Raw genomic sequence first — 17,982 nt, 5'->3', positions numbered from 1 at the left:
AGCTTGCTTGTCAGGAAGAAAGAAAACAAGTAGTCAGGGAAAGAAGAAAGTAAAATAAAAATGACATGTGAAGAGAAAAAGGAGAGCATATTAAAAAAAACATCAACCCAGCCCACAAAAACTTCTAAATGTGGTGAATAGATTAAAAGGATAAATATCACCATTTAGATTGCCATTCCAAAAATGTAAAAACAAAGCCCACCTCTCAACAACTTTGTTCTCCTGATTATCATGTATTGTTTTTATCTCATCTGTAAGTTTTATCATTAAGATAATCTGCCAACATTTCCTCAACCAATTAGTTGTAGGGGGGTTGTCTTTATTCTTGTAATACACTGTTTTGCTGTTGTTTGCAGTGTAGTAATCAGCTGTAGATCAGTATTAATTACTTCACAATGAAGTATAATTATTATTAATCATGAAGATTTTATTTATTATTATTTTTTTTTAAAAGCAAACTGATGCAGAAATGAGGGATTGGAAACATTTAGATAGAGAAAGAAATAGAAGGACAAATTTGTCCATTCCTACTTCGACCACAGAAGAGTGAAAGAAATTAAAGCCCCATATATAATTATGGTGACCCTTGAGATATCTTTGGTGAATTATTTCAAACAAAGTGCAAAGTAGAATGTGAATCCTGGAAAAAAACAGAGATTCTCATTAGTTATTTTCCCTTGTCTTCTTCCAACTTCTTGTCTTCTTCTTCTATTTGGTCATTAGCAAAGTTTCTACGGTTCATGGCTTTAGTCACTCCATCTCCTTGCCCATTAAAATATTAAAATCTAGCAAGCACTTAGGCAAGCTTGTTAAATTAGTAAGGAAAGTGTTTAAGAATTTAAATACTGGATAGATTGCAATGCACTTAGGAGCAGTTGTTCCTTTGCCTCAAAAAATTAGTTGTCCTTTTCTGGGACTTGGGTATTGCCATTTTGTAGCTTCCTGTTCTCCAAAATTCACTTCAGCCATTCTTACCTTCATTTGAAATACATCCTTGTAGCTGTGATCCAGCATGTCTCAAAGAGACAAATATTTCATTATCAACCACGGAAAAGCAACCATGGATGGTAGAGAGGGCTGTTATAGATTTTTACAGTTCCATAATGGACAGTGTGTCCTTTAAATCACTTTTGTAAGTTGGATAGTTTTAAGTAGATAATCGTATTAAGAGTCATAAATACCTTCTCCGATTTCCATAAAGTGCATGCAAAGCTCGCAGGTGGAATTCCATTTTTAATTCTGTTTTCTTGACCCTGATCGAGACCTCTCTGGGGGGAAACAAATCTGCATAGTCATATTTTCGTAGTCCTGGCTCTCCTTGTATTGCCATAGTGGTGTTGAACATTCTTTACACCAAGTTTAATTAAAAGCCCTCGATTTTTGTATGCGTAGGTGTCCCTTGCGGTTGCCCTGCATCATTGACTTCGTAGTATCCTTGCAGTCTCCCAACTGAAAATCCTATGTGCACGATTGAACAGAGAGACTACCCATAATGCACATGCAATGTAACATTTGAGATGGGTGTAGGCATGTTAATTTGTTTCTACATCCCCACCCCGATTCTTGCAGCATTTTGCTCATACACCCACATTTTCTCTCTCATCTTGCACGTAGCTGTAGCATGGGCCCACTGCCCCTCCATATGTATGATGTTTCCGTATTGGACATTGCAGTTCTCTGGCGCATACAAGTTTCATTAATAAGAAATAAAAAGATTTGGTGTGAAAGTATTAAAATATTGTAAAAAAACAACAACCCAAAACCAGATGGCTTGATGCAAATAAGGTGAAAATGCCACAAAAATGCAGATCTTGCAGGAATTCAGAGTGCTTATTCATCCAGGGGCAGCTTGTAAGCAAATTCATTGAAAGCATGATGGATTTGGGAAGTCTTAATACTGAAGCCATTAAGCAGCAAAGTTTGCAAGCACAAACAAATGCTTCCAAAAGGCTGTCTCACTGTGGTGCAGCTAACACTTGTAAGAAACTAAGGAAGTGGTATAGTTAAAGCTATGGTTTTCCCAGTAGTAATGTACGGAAGTGAGAGCTGGACCATAAAGAAGGCTGATCGCCGAAGAATTGATGCTTTTGAATTATAGTGCTGGAGGAGACTCTTGATAGTCCCATGGACTGCAAGAAGATCAAACCTATCTATTCTTAAAGAAACCAGTCCTGAGTGCTCACTGGAAGGGCAGATCCTGAAGTTGAGGCTCCAGTACTTTGGCCACCTCATGAGAAGGGAAGACTCCCTGGAAAAGACGCTGATGTTGGGAAAGATGGAGGGCACAAGGAGAAGGGGACGACAGAGGATGAGGTGGTTGGACAGTGTTCTCGAAGCTACTAACATGAGTTTGGCCAAACTGCGAGAGGCAGTGAAGGATAGGCGTGCCTGGCGTGCTCTGGTCCATGGGGACACGAAGAGTCGGACACGACTGAACGATTGAACAACAACAACAAGGAAGTGGTAATTGGGTTTGAAAGTTTTACGCCTTCAAGAAATGTCATTCTTAAATATTTCAGCAATTGTGTCTGTGATGCAATAGGGATTTGAAGGGTAGTATTTACATAATCTGTCCAATTCACTAATGGGCATCTTGTGAGTTAAAATTATGATGTGCTGCTTAAATGGAACAGCTTGCCTGCAAGAGATAAGCTGACTTTAAAAAGCTGCCCAGTTACTTGAAAAAGGACGCTGTGTAGTTGTAGAAGGAGTGCTTTGCACAATCACCACCGATACAAGGTGGGCTAATTTTCAGTAAGAAATACTTTAAATTGTCAGGCATTTTTCATTAGGTAGGTAAAAATACTACAACTTAAGAGAAAAGACTCCACAATCCAAGACTGGGAAATACCTTTATTAGAACCAAACCAAGTGTCATGCATTTACGGCAAACGGTTGAGTTCTCCAGAGTTTACCACTCAAGGCAATATACCACTCAAATACTTCATTTTCTACATAAATGTGTTTGTAAGGACAGACCAGGACTATAATTACACAGTTTCCTATGAAGCTGGTGGGACAAATCAGCCATGAATTAAGTCTCCTATGATTTCATTGGGAACTAAATGGCACCATCATTATTGCTTATTAAATTTATATCCTTCCCTTCTTCCCAAAGAAGTGCAGGACCGCAAACACACAAACAATAAAGCATGTGAAACATTTAGAAACAAGTCCAATGCAGACTGGGAAAGATCTTTACATACGAGGCTTGTTGGAAGAGGAAGATCTTCAGCAGGTGCTGGAAAGACAGCAGAGAGAGTGCCTGCCTAATATTCAAGCAGAGTGAATTCCAAAGTGTGGGTGTCACAATTTTAAAAGCCCAGTTCCTACATTGGGTGGAATGGACCTCCTGATAAGATGCTGTCTGCTGGAGGCCCTCACCTGCAGAGTGCAGGGATTGATGGGGTACCCATCAGGTATCCAGTTTCCCCAGGTACATTTCAGGTCTCCAGGTCTCCAGCTGTATAGGTCTGTATACACCAAAACCAGCACCTTGAACTTAACCCGGTAACTAGCATAGCCTGAGTCCAACCCTTCATCAGTTTTAAGTCACAGCCGGACATCACTTGTGCAGTGTTTTACCATCTAGCTCTTAATGGTTCCATTGTCAACACTAAAATTATATCTGGATCCTCCCCGCTTTCAAGGATTCACATCCAAGACTTTTCATAAGCAAAAAGGAATTAATGCTGCTCAATTAACCAACTGCTGGCACTAGATTGTAAAAGTCAGAAAACTGAATCTCTTTCCCTCCTGTACAGCTGCCTGAGCAGTCACCTAAGGAGAGCCAATTGACACCGTGTAAACTGAACTGTAATTGAAAGCACACTTTTAAATTAAAGTTGTCATTTCTAAGACTATTCCTAGTGATGGTCACATTGGTGCCAATTGAGATCATTTGCACAAACAGAGGAGCTTCCTGATGAGAACCAGCCTGAATCTGCTATAGTTAGAGGATGCTTTCATGGAAAACATTCCTGAATTATCCTTTCAGGGACGAGCTTGTGTCCTGCGATGTTCACCTTGCTGGCTAGGGCTGTTAAAAAAAGTTCAGAGGAGCTTAGCAAACACAACAGCATATTACTGATGCAGAAACACACCATGCTCTGCTTTTTCTTACTTCCAAACCCTTCCTCAGCCTGGTGCCATCCAGATGTTTTGGACCACAACTACCATAATCCTTGGCCATTGACTGCGTTTGCTGGGCCCAATAGGAACTGCAGGTTGAGGAAGGGAGACACCAGGTTGAAGAAGGGAGAGCTATCTTTTTAAGGTTTGAGAAGAACCTCCAAGATGCATCTGTTGAACTGTCAATTGGAAATTTTTATGTCCATGTTTTAGCTATCACTCTGCTTAGAACTGATTTTTACATGACAGGGGGGGGGGGCTTGTATGTATTCCCTACTGAAGGTATGCAAGAACAACGTGAGAGAATCTAAACCACGCAGGATAAATCATGTCCAGTTCTTCAAAGGGGTCCTGGTTTGTTTCCCCAGAAGGAGTTTTCTGCCAGTGCCGGAAGAAAGCCTGGCTGTCTCTCAATTGGAGTGTCTAAATTGCAAGGACACTTAGAAAGCACTTCTGGGCTGCTTGCATAACCTCCAGCTACGATAACATTCGCAGAGCCTCAACACGAAGAGTAGAGTGATCTTATTACACTTCCCATCCCCCCAATTCCCTAGTTTTGTTGTGTGTTTGAGACCAGGATCTAATAATCAAATATTCCCTGGGGGAAATGGCACTGGTTAACAATACACCCCTTTGCCGGTTTACTCAGAAGTAGATGCCACTTCATACAGTGAGGTTTCTTCACTAAGATGTATGTTGAGGATTGAAGCCTGATTTATGGAAAAGAAAGACTTCAAAGGCTGGTGTTGACCATCAGACAGAGAGATGAATAGTGATTCTGAAATGTCGTAAGCATTTGAGAATTAAATGTTGCCACTTCTAATTGCATTCTTCAGTTAGATCTATATCTCCTTAATCCTGTACAATTTGTTTCTATTTTTTTCAAAATATCACTTGGGAAGGGGACTTCATTTCCCCTCAAAACCAGTGGAGCTGTAATAATAATAATTATAAATGTAAACATTATGGATCAAATGACTGATTGCATTTCCTACCTTAAAAGGAAAACTTAGGTTGGGACCACGTTACAAAAATGTAAGTCTTGGGTAGGCCTCCTCACACTGTGTGTAACATGCATTACAACTTACCCTCGCTCTGGGTACCATTACATGGCATGATACTCCCCACTCCACCAGCATCCCTGCCAATGTGGAGAAAAGCCAGTATCCAACTAAGTCATACTCAGAGTTGTTGTTGTTCAGTCGTTCAGTCGTGTCCGACTCTTCGTGACCCCATGGACCAGAGCACGCCGGGCACACCTTTCCTTCACTGCCTCTCGCAGTTTGGCCAAACTCATGTTAGTAGCTTCGAGAACACTGTCCAACCATCTCATCCTCTGTCGTCCCCTTCTCCTTCTCTTTCCCAACATCAGGGTCTTTTCCAGGGAGTCTTCTCTTCTCATGAGGTGGCCAAAGTACTGGAGCCTCAACTTCAGGATCTGTCCTTCTAGTGAGCACTCAGGGCTGATTTCTTTGAGAATGGATAGGTTTGATCTTCTTGCAGTCCATGGGACTCTCAAGAGTCTCCTCCAGCACCATAATTCAAAAGCACCAATTCTTCGGCGATCAGCCTTCATTATGGTCCAGCTCTCACTTCCGTACATACTCAGAGTAGACCCAGTGAAATCCATGCACTTAAGTCGGTTGATTTCAGTGTGCCTACTCTGAGTTTGACATAGTAAAATATGATGCAATGATGTCAGGTAAATTGTGGGAGTGAGAGGAAGAACTGCATGCTTCCATTCTCAGCAGCAGCTCTGAATTTTGTGTAATACTTCTGTATAGATACTTACTGCAAATAAAACAGAAAGTAAAAAAGAAACAATGTGAATGAAGGCAAACATTACTAAAATGTACTTAAAATTACCAAACAAGATTTTACCAAAACTTTTCAAACAAAGCATTTCATCCAACAATAGTGTTTCACAAACCTATTGTGGAAAGATTTCAGAAACCATGCAAGTAAATATGGAATTATTTATTTGCTGTGTAGATGACTGCTTGGTCCTGGTTAATATCCTGTTCCACCTCACTGTTTATTTTTTAATTGTGTTTTTAATACTCTGTTGGAAGCCACCCAGAGTGGCTGGGGAAGCCCGGCCAGATGGGCGGGGGTATAAGTAATAAATAATAATAATTTATTATTATTATTATTATTATTATTATTATTATTATTATTATTATTATCATCATCATCATCATCATCACCATCATCATTATTAAAGTTTAACCTCACTGGGAATGTGGCATAGCCTGTGTATTCAGTTTTGGCATCTTCCAGGTGGGGGAGAGCCAGTGTGGTGTAGTGGTTAAGAGTGGTAGACTCGTAATCTGGGGAACCGGGTTCGCGTCTCCACTCCTCCACATGCAGCTGCTGGGTGACCTTGGGCTAGTCACACTTCCCTGAAGTCTCTCAGCCCCACTCACCTCACAGAGTGTTTGTTGTGGGGGAGGAAGGGAAAGGAGAATGTTAGCTGCTTTGAGACTCCTTCGGGTAGTGAAAAGCGGGATATCAAATCCAAACTCTTCTTCTTCTCTCTCAAAAAGCATGAATAATTTATTATTATTATTATTATTATTATTATTATTATTATTATTTAAAAAACACTAACTCATCCACTGTCTTTAAGAAACTATAGAGGTTTCAGAAAGAAAATGTCAGGTAATTAGTCAAGGCAGCACTTTAGAGCTGCTGGTAAAAACAAATTTATATTGCAGTAGTTGTATTGCTGTGATTTCAATGAAGTCTTAATTACTTCTGCTTATAATTTCCCTGGCAGGTACATTTACATCCCGATGGGAGGATCCCGCTGCAGCATCTTTAAGATGTTGTTCTCCACAGCAATCACGTTTGCTTTTGTAAGCTATTGGCACGGCGGCTATAGCTACCTTTGGTCCTGGGCGATACTTAATTGGCTTGGAGTAGCAGCCGAGAATGGAGTGAAGAGGCTGGTTTCTCTTCCAGCTGTCCATGACTTAATCGTAAGTTCATTGGTTTTCATGTTTGTAATGCTCAGAACTGTGTTTAGGACTAGACTCCCTCTACTAGAGACTTCAGGTGGTTTAGTGCTATCAGAATGCGCCCACTCGTTGGACTCGAGTTTAGGGATTGGCAACTTTCTAGAGCTACACAATACAGAAAGTGGTTGTGCTGTGAAACACAATGAAAACAAAAGGTAATAAAAAATCCCGAAGGCCATCTAAGAGGGGATTTTACTTTGCTTAGCGGTCTTTTTTTTTTTTTTTTAAGAAATCATAAATTGCGGCTAAACAATTTAGGGCATCAGAAATTTAGTGCAGCTGTTTGTTCATTTATCTGAAGTTGCTGGACTTCAATTCCCATCACTCGCAGCTAGCATGGCCAATAGTAAGGGATATTGGGTGTTGTAGTACAACAACATCTGAAGGGCACTATGTTGGCTACCCCTGATTTAGTGCAAAGGAAGCTCTTTGGGTCTCTTGCCTGCCTGTATCTCGTAGCTTGTGAAGTTCAAGGGAGGAACCTAAAAGGCAAGCGTCTTGAATGAGATCTTCTGTGCTAGAAGCCCTGCTAGTGAGACGGAAGCGTACACATGCTCAGCAGCTCCACCCCATCAGTGTTGGTGGTGAAGCTTCACCCCCACAAGTGCAACTCAATATAGATTCTTGCTATGTGAGTATCAAATCTTTTTGTGCAAATCCCACTGGGTGCTTCTAGGCGGCCTGCTTATTGAATATTCATCCTCGTTTGTTTGCAAGAAGATTAGATGACGTCGGCTATTTAATGAGCATTCGTTTTGATTTGTTTGCGGGGAGATTAGGTGAAGTTGCATCAAAGCAACTTGTTATCGCACACTTCCCAGTGCATTTGTACAGCCATGTTCCCACCGGTGTATTGAACATAATACTAACTTCCCCACCACCGTGCCCCCTTCCACTCTTCCTCCTGGAGCCAGCATGGTGTAGTGGTTAAGAGCAGTGGACTCATAAACTGGGGAACTGGGTTCGCTTCCCCGCTCCTCCACATGCAGGTGCTGGGTGACCTTGGGCTAGTCACACTTCTCTGAAGTCTCTCAGCCTCACTCACCTCACAGAGTGTTTGTTGTGGGAGGGGAAGGGAAAGATTATTAGCCGCGTTGAAACTCCTTAAGGGGGCATGAAAGGCGGGATATCAAGTCCAAACTCCTCTTCTTCTTATTTTTCTTCTCCTGGTAAGCAGCAATGACTCTGCTGCTGGGAGGTCAAGTAAGCATCACGACCCCACCCAGAGTTGTGTTTTGTGCTTCAGGCTGGTTCTGAGGCAACTTAGGAAAGGATATACTCTGTCCTACTTCCTGCTTTCCAGAAAAGCGCTAGCAAGGCACCAAGAAATTCAACTATGAGACAACCAAGAATCTCCCTGGTATTGGGTCTCAGGCAGAAGTGAGAGGCATCCAGGCATAATATTCAATCTTCCCCACTGAAGAGCACACCAGAAGCTGATGTGAAAGCTACCGTACCACACACAATCCACCCCAACACACAAGTATGATTTGCATTTGTAAAAGTCACACTTGCATAACGAATGCTTTTCTCTTGGTGTGCACCTGGATTTTCTTCTGTAAATTGCATTCCGTTTTGAAAAGTTCATGTCCATTCAGGCAACGAAATGTGTGTCAACCAACTGCCAGCACAGCAGCTTCCTTTCTTGAGCACTTAGTCTGAATGCAGAAAGTACAGGCGCAAAATAGGTACACAAGTTCAAAGTGCTCCATTTAAATGATACGCAGGAAACCATTTGCAGAGGAATAAGAGAGCTTGCGTCAAAAAAAAAAACATTTGCATTATGAGTCAGATGTTATTGAACATTGATGTCATCACGGCCCATTTTAAAGCCAACTTGAATGCCTTTGAAAAATGGATGAAACAAATTTGTGAAATATAAGGTGGGGGTTGTGGGCACTATACTTCAGTGGTTTCAATCCTACCTCCAGGACCATTTCCAGAAAGTAGTGAAGGGGGTGGCGGCACTGTTCAGCACCATGGAAGTTGTCCTGTGGTGTCCCATAGGGTTCCATCTTGTCCCCCATATTATTTGACATCCATATGACGCCTCTGGAATCTGTCATCAGAGGATTTGGGGCAAGGTGTTGTTAATATGCAGACAACACCCAGCTTTTACCTCTCTGTTCCATCTGAATTGGGAGAGGCGGCTGAGGTGTTTTAAGGCAGCGATGGGTTGGATGTGGGCCAATAAATCAAAGCTCAATCCTGAAAAGACAGAGGTGTTATGTGTACCGAGTTCTCGAGTGTGGGAGGTAGAGAGAGACAGCCTGTCTTGGATGGGGTTGTACTCTGATGGAAGGAGCAAGTCTATAGCTTGGGAGTGCTCCTGGATTTAACATTGTTACTGGAGTTTCAGGTGGCCTTGGTGGCCAAAACTGGTTTGTCAGCCCCTTTTGGGCAGAAATGTTGATATTTCATGTTTGGTAACTTCCAGATTGGACTATTTTAGTGCACCCTACATGGGGTTGCCCTTGAAGACGACTTAGAAACTTCAAGTGATCAAGTGGTCTTTGCTTTGAGATACATTTTTAGGGCCCACTCTAGTTGTGCCTGTGATTTGTCTAATCATGATATCTGTATATTATTACCTCCTGGATCAGAGAGAACATGCCTGTTATTTACTGGGGATCATGAGTAGGGGAGATCCATTTCAGTTATGTCCTGCTGGTGGGCTTCTCAAAGATATCCGGTTGGTCATTGTGGAAATAGAATACTGGACTGGATGGGACTTTGGTCCAGCAGGCTTATCACTCAGAAAACATAATGGTGCATGCAGAGTGTGACTGGACAATGAAACAAATGGGCAGTCCCTGCTTACACAGGGGTGCATGACCACATGAGCAGCCCTTGTGTGTACACTGCTGGTTAGAAGGTCTGTATCAATGCATATACTTTCTTCTTCTTCTGGGTAAGACCATTTGGAGACTTCCATATACATTAGCTTCTCCATGCAAGCATCTAGACTTCAGCAGATACCCAGTATAGGTACATTGCACATGCTCTTTCAGTCATGGGGACTGGAACTCAACTATGTGTGATGTTCAGCAGGCTCCACCCCTTGACAGAATTTAAACAGCTCTTAACTGCTGCTTTTCATAGCTAATCTGGTTGTGGCTGTGGGTTGTTGTTTTTTTTCCTACAGAAAAAAATGGCCGCCTGTCACGGGTGCTTTAGCTAAGATTCCTGCATTGCAGCGGGTTGGACTAGATGACCCCTGAGTCCCTTCCAACTCTTAAGATTCTATGATTTTATGATCATGTTTGTTCATGCTGGCTTTAGTAACATTTTGCACTGTTTTGAAATGTCTGCATTTAACTTTGTTTTAAAACTGTACTATGCTTTATATGTTCGTGTGTGTATGTTAATTCTTTTTATAAAGCACTATGGGTAGCACTGGGTTTGAAAATCAATCTGTAATTTATTTTAAGTGAGTAAAAATATAATTAAATAAATCTTCGTGCCGGAAGAGCAATCCCCAGCAGACCGGAAATAAAAAGAACCAGGACACGTACCACTTTTACAGCAGTAACATTCCTGCACTGAGTGATGCAAAAAAGCAAACATCAAATGAAACTACGTGCAGATGACTCATCTAAGGGGTGACTGAAAAATCCATCTCAATTTGAAAACAACAACAACAACAACCAAAAAGCCAGCTTTATGATTTAGTCTTTGGAGAATAAGGTTAGTCATTCTCCTCTTAACTATTTAGCCCATTTCTGAATCAGTGAAAATAAGTTCCGGGAGGAAAGCTACAGAGAGCTTACCTTGCAAACATACAAATAAATCCAGGCTTTCTCTTCATACAGGCATCCCCACCACCACCACTTAGGCATGATTGACTCACTCGTGACCGAAAATAAATAAATATATGGTTCATTTGTAATTATTTTTCAATATTTTAAATAGTTGCGTGTAACTTCTTTTACTGATGAAATGAAAATGGTTATTTAAAAAAATCAAATTATGATAGTAATAATAAATGTGCAATGGAATACAGTTTTTCATAACAAAACAGTTTCTTATTAGAGCAACAGGAAGAGAAAATTATCAGCACGTATATTAATATGAATGTTTTGGACCGTTGGTAGATCTCTGTCCTCTATAAAACTGTTGTATTCCCTATTAAAGCTAACTACGGCTTTATACATATCATACTTTAAAAAAAACCAACAATCCAAGAAATTTGGGAGCTGTAGCTTACCCCAAAAGAGCTATGACTCCCAGCATCCTTAACAAACTACAGCTTCCTGGGTGCTGCTTTTTCTAGGTGCTTTAAATATATGGTGTGCACTCAGCCTAACCCTTGACTCCACTTTCTTGACCCTTTTGTCTATTTTGTGTGTGTGTGTGTGTGTGTGTGTGTTGCTGTCCTTTTCTAAGGAAGCTGCTGCCAGTGGCAAGTGGGGAGGGTAGTGCCTGTGGGACTTCCTATGGGCATCTGGTTGACCAAGGCAAGTAGAAGAGGCGTTTTGGCCCGATGCAACAGCACTCTTCTTGTGTTCTTATGCTCTTGTTGCAGTTGGTTGCCAAGAAGAAAATCTGGCAAGTGGTGACCAAGGAAAAAGGGATTTCATGCAATGCAGATGCGGTCCTGTGCTGTACCTCCCACAGAAGTCTGTAGTTTTGTGCCTTGTCACAAACTGAGGACATCACTCGATTACTTAGGCAATTTCCAGCAGCATGGTGACACTGGCATCGCATGAGGTGGTCTGTCTCCCCATTTCTGGTTAATAGCCAGCAGTAACCACATTGTAAATGAATGGGTCCATCCCTCTTGTGCCTCCAACCAAGGTTTGCTGCTGTGTGTCCTTGCATGGACTGATGGCATCACCTTCAGAAGGCCAGAATCGCAGTGTGGTGAAACCAGTATCACACGAGCTGGACCTTTTCATGCCTGGTTAGTTTTCAGTGAATGCTTCTCCACAGTGGCGAAATGCTTCCCCGGTAGTTGCAGCTGGTGATTAGGACATTTGCAGATGAACCACTAGTAGACAATGATCATAATCCATATAGCCTTCAAGGTTGAAGGACATTCTACTGGGTGATTTATTTGTTTGCTGAATGAGCAGATCACATTCACCCTAGGATTAATGCTGTTGACTGATTGCATTTTTATCATTTACACCTCAGCATTAAAATAACATGTACACAGATTTACAACTTTTGCAGTAAGATATTTCTTCTGTGGCTTATATTGTCACAGAAATCTGCAAAATGAGTTTGAATTCCTAGACCACCTTCCAGGATGGCTCCCTGATGCCCCTCTTGTAAGGGATAGGATTTTTGGCCCTGCGGGGAATTGTGTGCAATATCTTCCTTCCACATAGTCACAGTCACTGCTGAAATTATATGTTGCTTTCTGTTATTATCTTGTTTGTTTTTGTGATGTGAGTCTACCGCAAAACATTCACCAATACTTCTCGCCCGGAGAGTGCTGACTCACACACTCTAGACTGAGTACCAGGAGTGGCAGACGATCAATTTACACCATATTTCAAGCACAGAAAAGCAAATTATAATGGTATTTTTATACCCACGCCTTCCATTCATATGGCAGCTTAACCCTTCCGTTTTCATCGCATTCCAGCCACCAAACTTGTATGCTTACATTGACTTGTGGCATTTTAAGTACTTTGGGCATATCCCAAAGTTACCCGTGTCATGTATGAATTAACGATACCTTGGAAAACCATTGAAGATAGGCTTAGATTGATTATCTTGGTTTACGTTTAAATAGGGACAAATGATTTGTCTCCGCATACAGAACCACTGTTTCATCCTATCAGTATCTATACATCTGTCAGTAGAATATTTAACAGCCACATTTAGCTTCTTTCCTATCACATTTGGAATGTTCATGGATTGTTCAAAGGTCAGGAGCTTTGGCAACTGTAAATACTAAGAAAACATGTTGAACATGTTTGGGATTGACAGAATAAATGTCTGTGTGCAGATATCAGTCATTCCTGCCTTCAGTTTCGAAGCTGTATTTGACTGGTGATATATAGATGTAGATATAGATATATATATAGGTATAGATGCGCTAACAAGGGTAAGTTACTTTATAAAATATAATGCATATTTGTTATTAGTGGTGTTTCTCATACTCAGTCAGAAAATTGATACATAAGATGATAATGTCCATGAAATAATAAAAATGTGCTTTCCAAATCCATTATTTAATAGTAATACACAGACACACACAAACACAATAGTTACCCTACTGTGCTTGAAGTAAGTCCCTTGATATCCCAGTTATTTTTATGAACTTCCTATAACGATACATTAGGATTAGAGTGCATGTTGCCCCACTGCTTGCCACAAGACAAGTTTGGGGTCCTTCAGGCAAGGGAAGGTGGCTTGAGTAGAAACTAAGCCCTGATTCTGCTTGGCAAGATTTGAACTGATATTTGACTGAGCAGGATTTCTCACCTATTCAAGCACCCCTGCTTGAACTCTCATGACACCCCAAGGTGGAATATTACTAACAAATAATTCATGTAAATAGCACATGCTGGCCCCATCCTCCAGTGTTCCCAGCCTTGGTCACTCAGCCTCCAAACTTGATTGGAGAAGGTCTGAAGGTTTTGTTTTGTCTTGTTTTACTGTGTTTGCTTGAGTGTAAGTAGGAACCACGGTACAATTCAGGATTCAGGTTTATGACCATCCAGATAGTTCTACTTGTGTTCAATGAAGTGCCAGTAAAAGCCAGTGCTGGGAGTGAACTAATTCAGTTTAATGAAGTACACTGAACTAGTTGAAAAATTTATCAGCTGTTTCTGAAGATAGATCCCATACTAGCCAGGTGAACTAAAGGTGAATTACATTCATTTTGGGGTAGAACTCTGAATAATGTCTAGCTCGTCTTCATGTACATACACCTTCACCCATTCAGCAGGAGGCCCGAATCCTTAGCACGCTCTCTCTCTCTCTCTCTCTCTCTCTCTCCTTCTTTCTTTCTTGTAAATCATTTGGACATCTCTGAAAAATTTAGAAAGCCAAATGTTGAGTCAACTTTCTAAGGCTTATTAGGCAGATATGGGGGCACTGCTATGGCTAAGGACACTTACTCACTTAAACACGATTGCTAAGCAATTAAAAGGAATGAATGTGAGGCATTTCCTGTATCTTTTTCTGCTGAAGAGATTTAGTAGTCTCTTCAAGCAGGACCTGTTTTCAGTGAGGATAACAGGAACAATGCAAATGGTCCCTTGTCCCTTTTACAGCTGTGTGGCTGGCACAAAGTAAACAAGGGTAAACTTTTTCCTGTATAAAAATAAAATTACAAGGAAAGCTTCACCTGTTGACATTTTTTATTTGTCAACCTGATTTGGTTTGGACTCTATATGTCAGCCTAGCAACTTGCAACATACCAAAAGCTGGAAGAAAATGGCTGTGAATGAACTTTTTATAAAGAAAAGTTTGTTTGGATGAACTTGAACTGAATTAGCTGGTTTTGTAAAAGGGTGGACTTAAACTTGGGGCTTTTTTCAGCCAGAACACACTGGAACTCCTTTCTAGCACCTCTCTGGTAGGTGCCATTGCCATTTTAAGAGAATGAGGGAGGTGTTCATGGTGAGTTCCGGCACCTCTTTTTCTAGAAAAATAGCACTGCCTACACAAATATTATTTTCTGTCCCAAAGTAACACTTGAGCACTGCTTCAGTTACCCACCACAACATTTTCCTCTGTGAATGTGGGCTTCTCTTATGCAGACATCAACTTATGAAAGGTGTACCTGGGATCTGTGCAACTCTGGGGTCAGAGTCAGCCCTCATTCCCCCTTCTACGCACAGAGAGCCCTTCATATGGATAACATGAGAAGAGGACTTAAAGCAGCAATTAAACCGATCACGTGAATGGCATTTCTTACAGTTTTGAAACATGAAAATTAGCAGTAAACTATGGCTAGTTTAACCCTGTTCACTGCAAGGCTAGTTTAAAAAATTTCAAATAAAAATACTGCAAGTGCAGCAGAGGACTAAATGTGTTTCCAGACTGTTCACTCTAATATTAATGTACTTTGTGGTTGGTGTCAACCTTGTAATAAGAAAGCTCTGAATGTTTTATACATGCATAACATTGAAAGCTTCACAAACATGGCCAAGAGTATGTCAAAAATGTAATAAATTATGGATTGCTATCTTTGAAACAAATAGAGGTAGGAATACTGTTGCTTGCACATATTAAATGGCTGCAAACCTATACTTGCTTACCTGGGAGTGAGTTCCCTTGAATATCTGAGTAGATGTGTCTAGTTCTCTGCTGTTAAGTTTGAACATAAAACCTGTGTTTCCAAAGTTACTTGATTTGATTTTTTGGAAAACAATCTGCTAACCCAGTGATACGAATTCTTAGCAGCTTTAATAGAGGAAGGTATACAGTAATATTAATTGGATCCTTCAATAAAAGCAATTATGGTAGAAGAATAATCATAAAGCTAAATTATGGAGACAGGAAAGGTATTTATATTTTGAGTTAACTTCCCTGTGCTTAATTTGCTATGTGAATTTAACTTAATTTTTCCTACTCACAAGAGTGACTTCTGCGTTGCTGTTTTTGAAATGCGTATTGATTATTGTAGTATTGAACATTCAAGCTGTAAAGCACAACCCTGACTCCTGGCTCAAGAAAAAAGCAAGAACATAAGACGAGGCCTGCTGGGTCAGGCCAAAGATCCATCTTGCCGAGGATTCTGTGCTCACAGTGGCCAACCAGATCATAGAATCATAGAATTGTAGAGTTGGAAGGGACCCAGGTGTCATCTAGTCCAACGCCCTGCAGTGCAGATGCCTGTCAGAAGCCTGCTAGCAGGACTTGAGTGATTCCCAGCAATTGGTATTCAGAGGCATATAGCCTTTGGCAGTGGAAAAATGATGTAGCCAACATGGCTAGAAGCCACAGAAAGCTTTAAATATTTCAGTATTCAGCTTCAATGGATGACCCCAAATTCTGCTATTATTTCCATTTTCTCCGCATCTTGTAACACTATCACCATGCATAATTATCATAGTTATGCACATGCATGCATTACTGTTACAATGGCGAAAGTTAACGCCATTGTAAGTTGCCCCGCTCCAAACTGTTCACAAGGAATTTGGATGAATTTGACTTACGCCACCCTTTTCGTGAGCTATGTTCTACTGGGTTGCACAGATGCATGACTGAGCTGAGAGCGGAGTTGGAATACATGTAAGTCTCTCCTTGTCCCACTGCTGGAACAACCCTTTTTGGGGACTAACTATGGTGTAAGTCAAGTTCTGCCAGCTGAGTCCCAGCTAAACTGGGGTGAGCAACTTAGGCTGCCATAGCCTTGGCTGAGTACACATCTCAGTTGGGAAAGCCCAAGATCCACTGAATCCAAACCCTATCATCTGTTAATTGGTTCGCTCAATAACCATACAGTTTGCAAAACCAGTGAGTTGTCTGGTAATATAGCTGCTTCTAATCGTATGTGCTCTGAAACTTTCTGTGTAGTATACCCCTGGAAGATAACTATTGATTCTGTTGGTGTGTGTATTTTTTTAAACCTATATAAATCCCAGGACACTTCCTTTAAATGTGGTGTACTAAGCCAAGGTGCTTTCCAGCACTACTTTCAATGCAGAGGAGAATTCTTCTTAGAATGATGCCCTATTGCTGTAAACCAAGGATAAGGATGGGGACGCGGGTGGCGCTGTGGTCTAAACCACTGAGCCTAGGGCTTGCTGATCAGAAGGTCAGCAGTTCAAATCCCTGAGACGGGGTGAGCTCCCGTTGCTCGGTCCCAGCTCCTGCCAACCTAGCAGTTCGAAAGCACGTCAAAGTGCAAGTAGATAAATAGGTACCGCTCCAGCGGGAAGGTAAACGATGTTTCCGTGCGCTGCTCTGGTTCACCAGAAGCGGCTTAGTCATGCTGGCCACATGACCCGGAAGCTGTACAATGGCTCCCTCGGCCAGTAAAGCGAGATGAGCACCGCAACCCCAGAGTCGTCCGCGACTGGGCCTAATGGTCAGGGGTACTTTTACCTTTACCTTTAAGGATAGGGAACTTGCCATGCTCCAGATTTGTTGAACTCCCACTCACACCACCCTCTCCCAGCATGCCCAGGGGCAAGGTAATGGGATTTGTAGTCTAACAACAGCTTGAGAGTGGCAGGTTCCCCATCTCTTTTTTTAAAATATTAACATTTACAAGAGAGCAGGGGCTTCTCCCCACTCTCATGACTTCACTATACCTGTAGCAGTCACCCTAACACCACCATGATTTATTTTTACTCTTCCAGTATTAAGATTTTATTGTAAGCTGCCTGTTTAAAATTTGCTTTTCAGAACCATTTTTATTGATATTTTTATGGTTTGCAATAAGTTTGCAATAAACAAGAAGTTTACAACACAGTAACAAAATTTCCACCTAAAAGCTTAACAATAAACTGAAAACAACATAACGTCTACGTTATTATACTTGCTATTCCAATATATCAAGAAAAATACCCATTTCTCCATGAATTTATTTGCTTGTATTCTCCTGTAATAGGTTAGTTTGACCATTTTCACCGTGGTCCAGATCTTTTCAATCTCTTTAAAAGTAGTGAGGAGAGTTCTCCCCACCACAGCTCTTTGCGACTATTATTTTTGCTGAAGTAATCAAATTGACTGCCATCTCTTGATCACTGTCTATGAAAACACCTTTTATGTATCCAAGCAGAAATGTCTTAGGTTCTATAGGGATTTGTGTTCCTAACGTTTCTGAGATTATTTCCAAAGAAAAACACACCCCTGTATTTGGGGACAGTTCCAGAAAATATGGATGTAATCTGCTTTTACTTCTCCACATGCCCAGCAG

The 17,982-nt window shown here is 41.2% G+C and overlaps 1 protein-coding gene across 1 annotated transcript in view; it reads left to right on the top strand.

The window, feature by feature from the left end:
* Positions 1-17,982, top strand: part of HHAT (hedgehog acyltransferase) — a 147,245-nt gene that overhangs the window by 89,154 nt on the left and 40,109 nt on the right. The window contains exon 9 of the mRNA XM_033144836.1: positions 6,911-7,112. Coding sequence (XP_033000727.1) covers positions 6,911-7,112 — 202 coding nt within the window. The remainder of the gene's footprint in view (positions 1-6,910; positions 7,113-17,982) is intronic.

This window comes from Lacerta agilis, chromosome 3 (assembly GCF_009819535.1).
Source record: "Lacerta agilis isolate rLacAgi1 chromosome 3, rLacAgi1.pri, whole genome shotgun sequence".
NCBI classification, from domain to species: domain Eukaryota; kingdom Metazoa; phylum Chordata; class Lepidosauria; order Squamata; family Lacertidae; genus Lacerta; species Lacerta agilis.
This window is presented reverse-complemented; position numbering and strand designations above follow the sequence as displayed.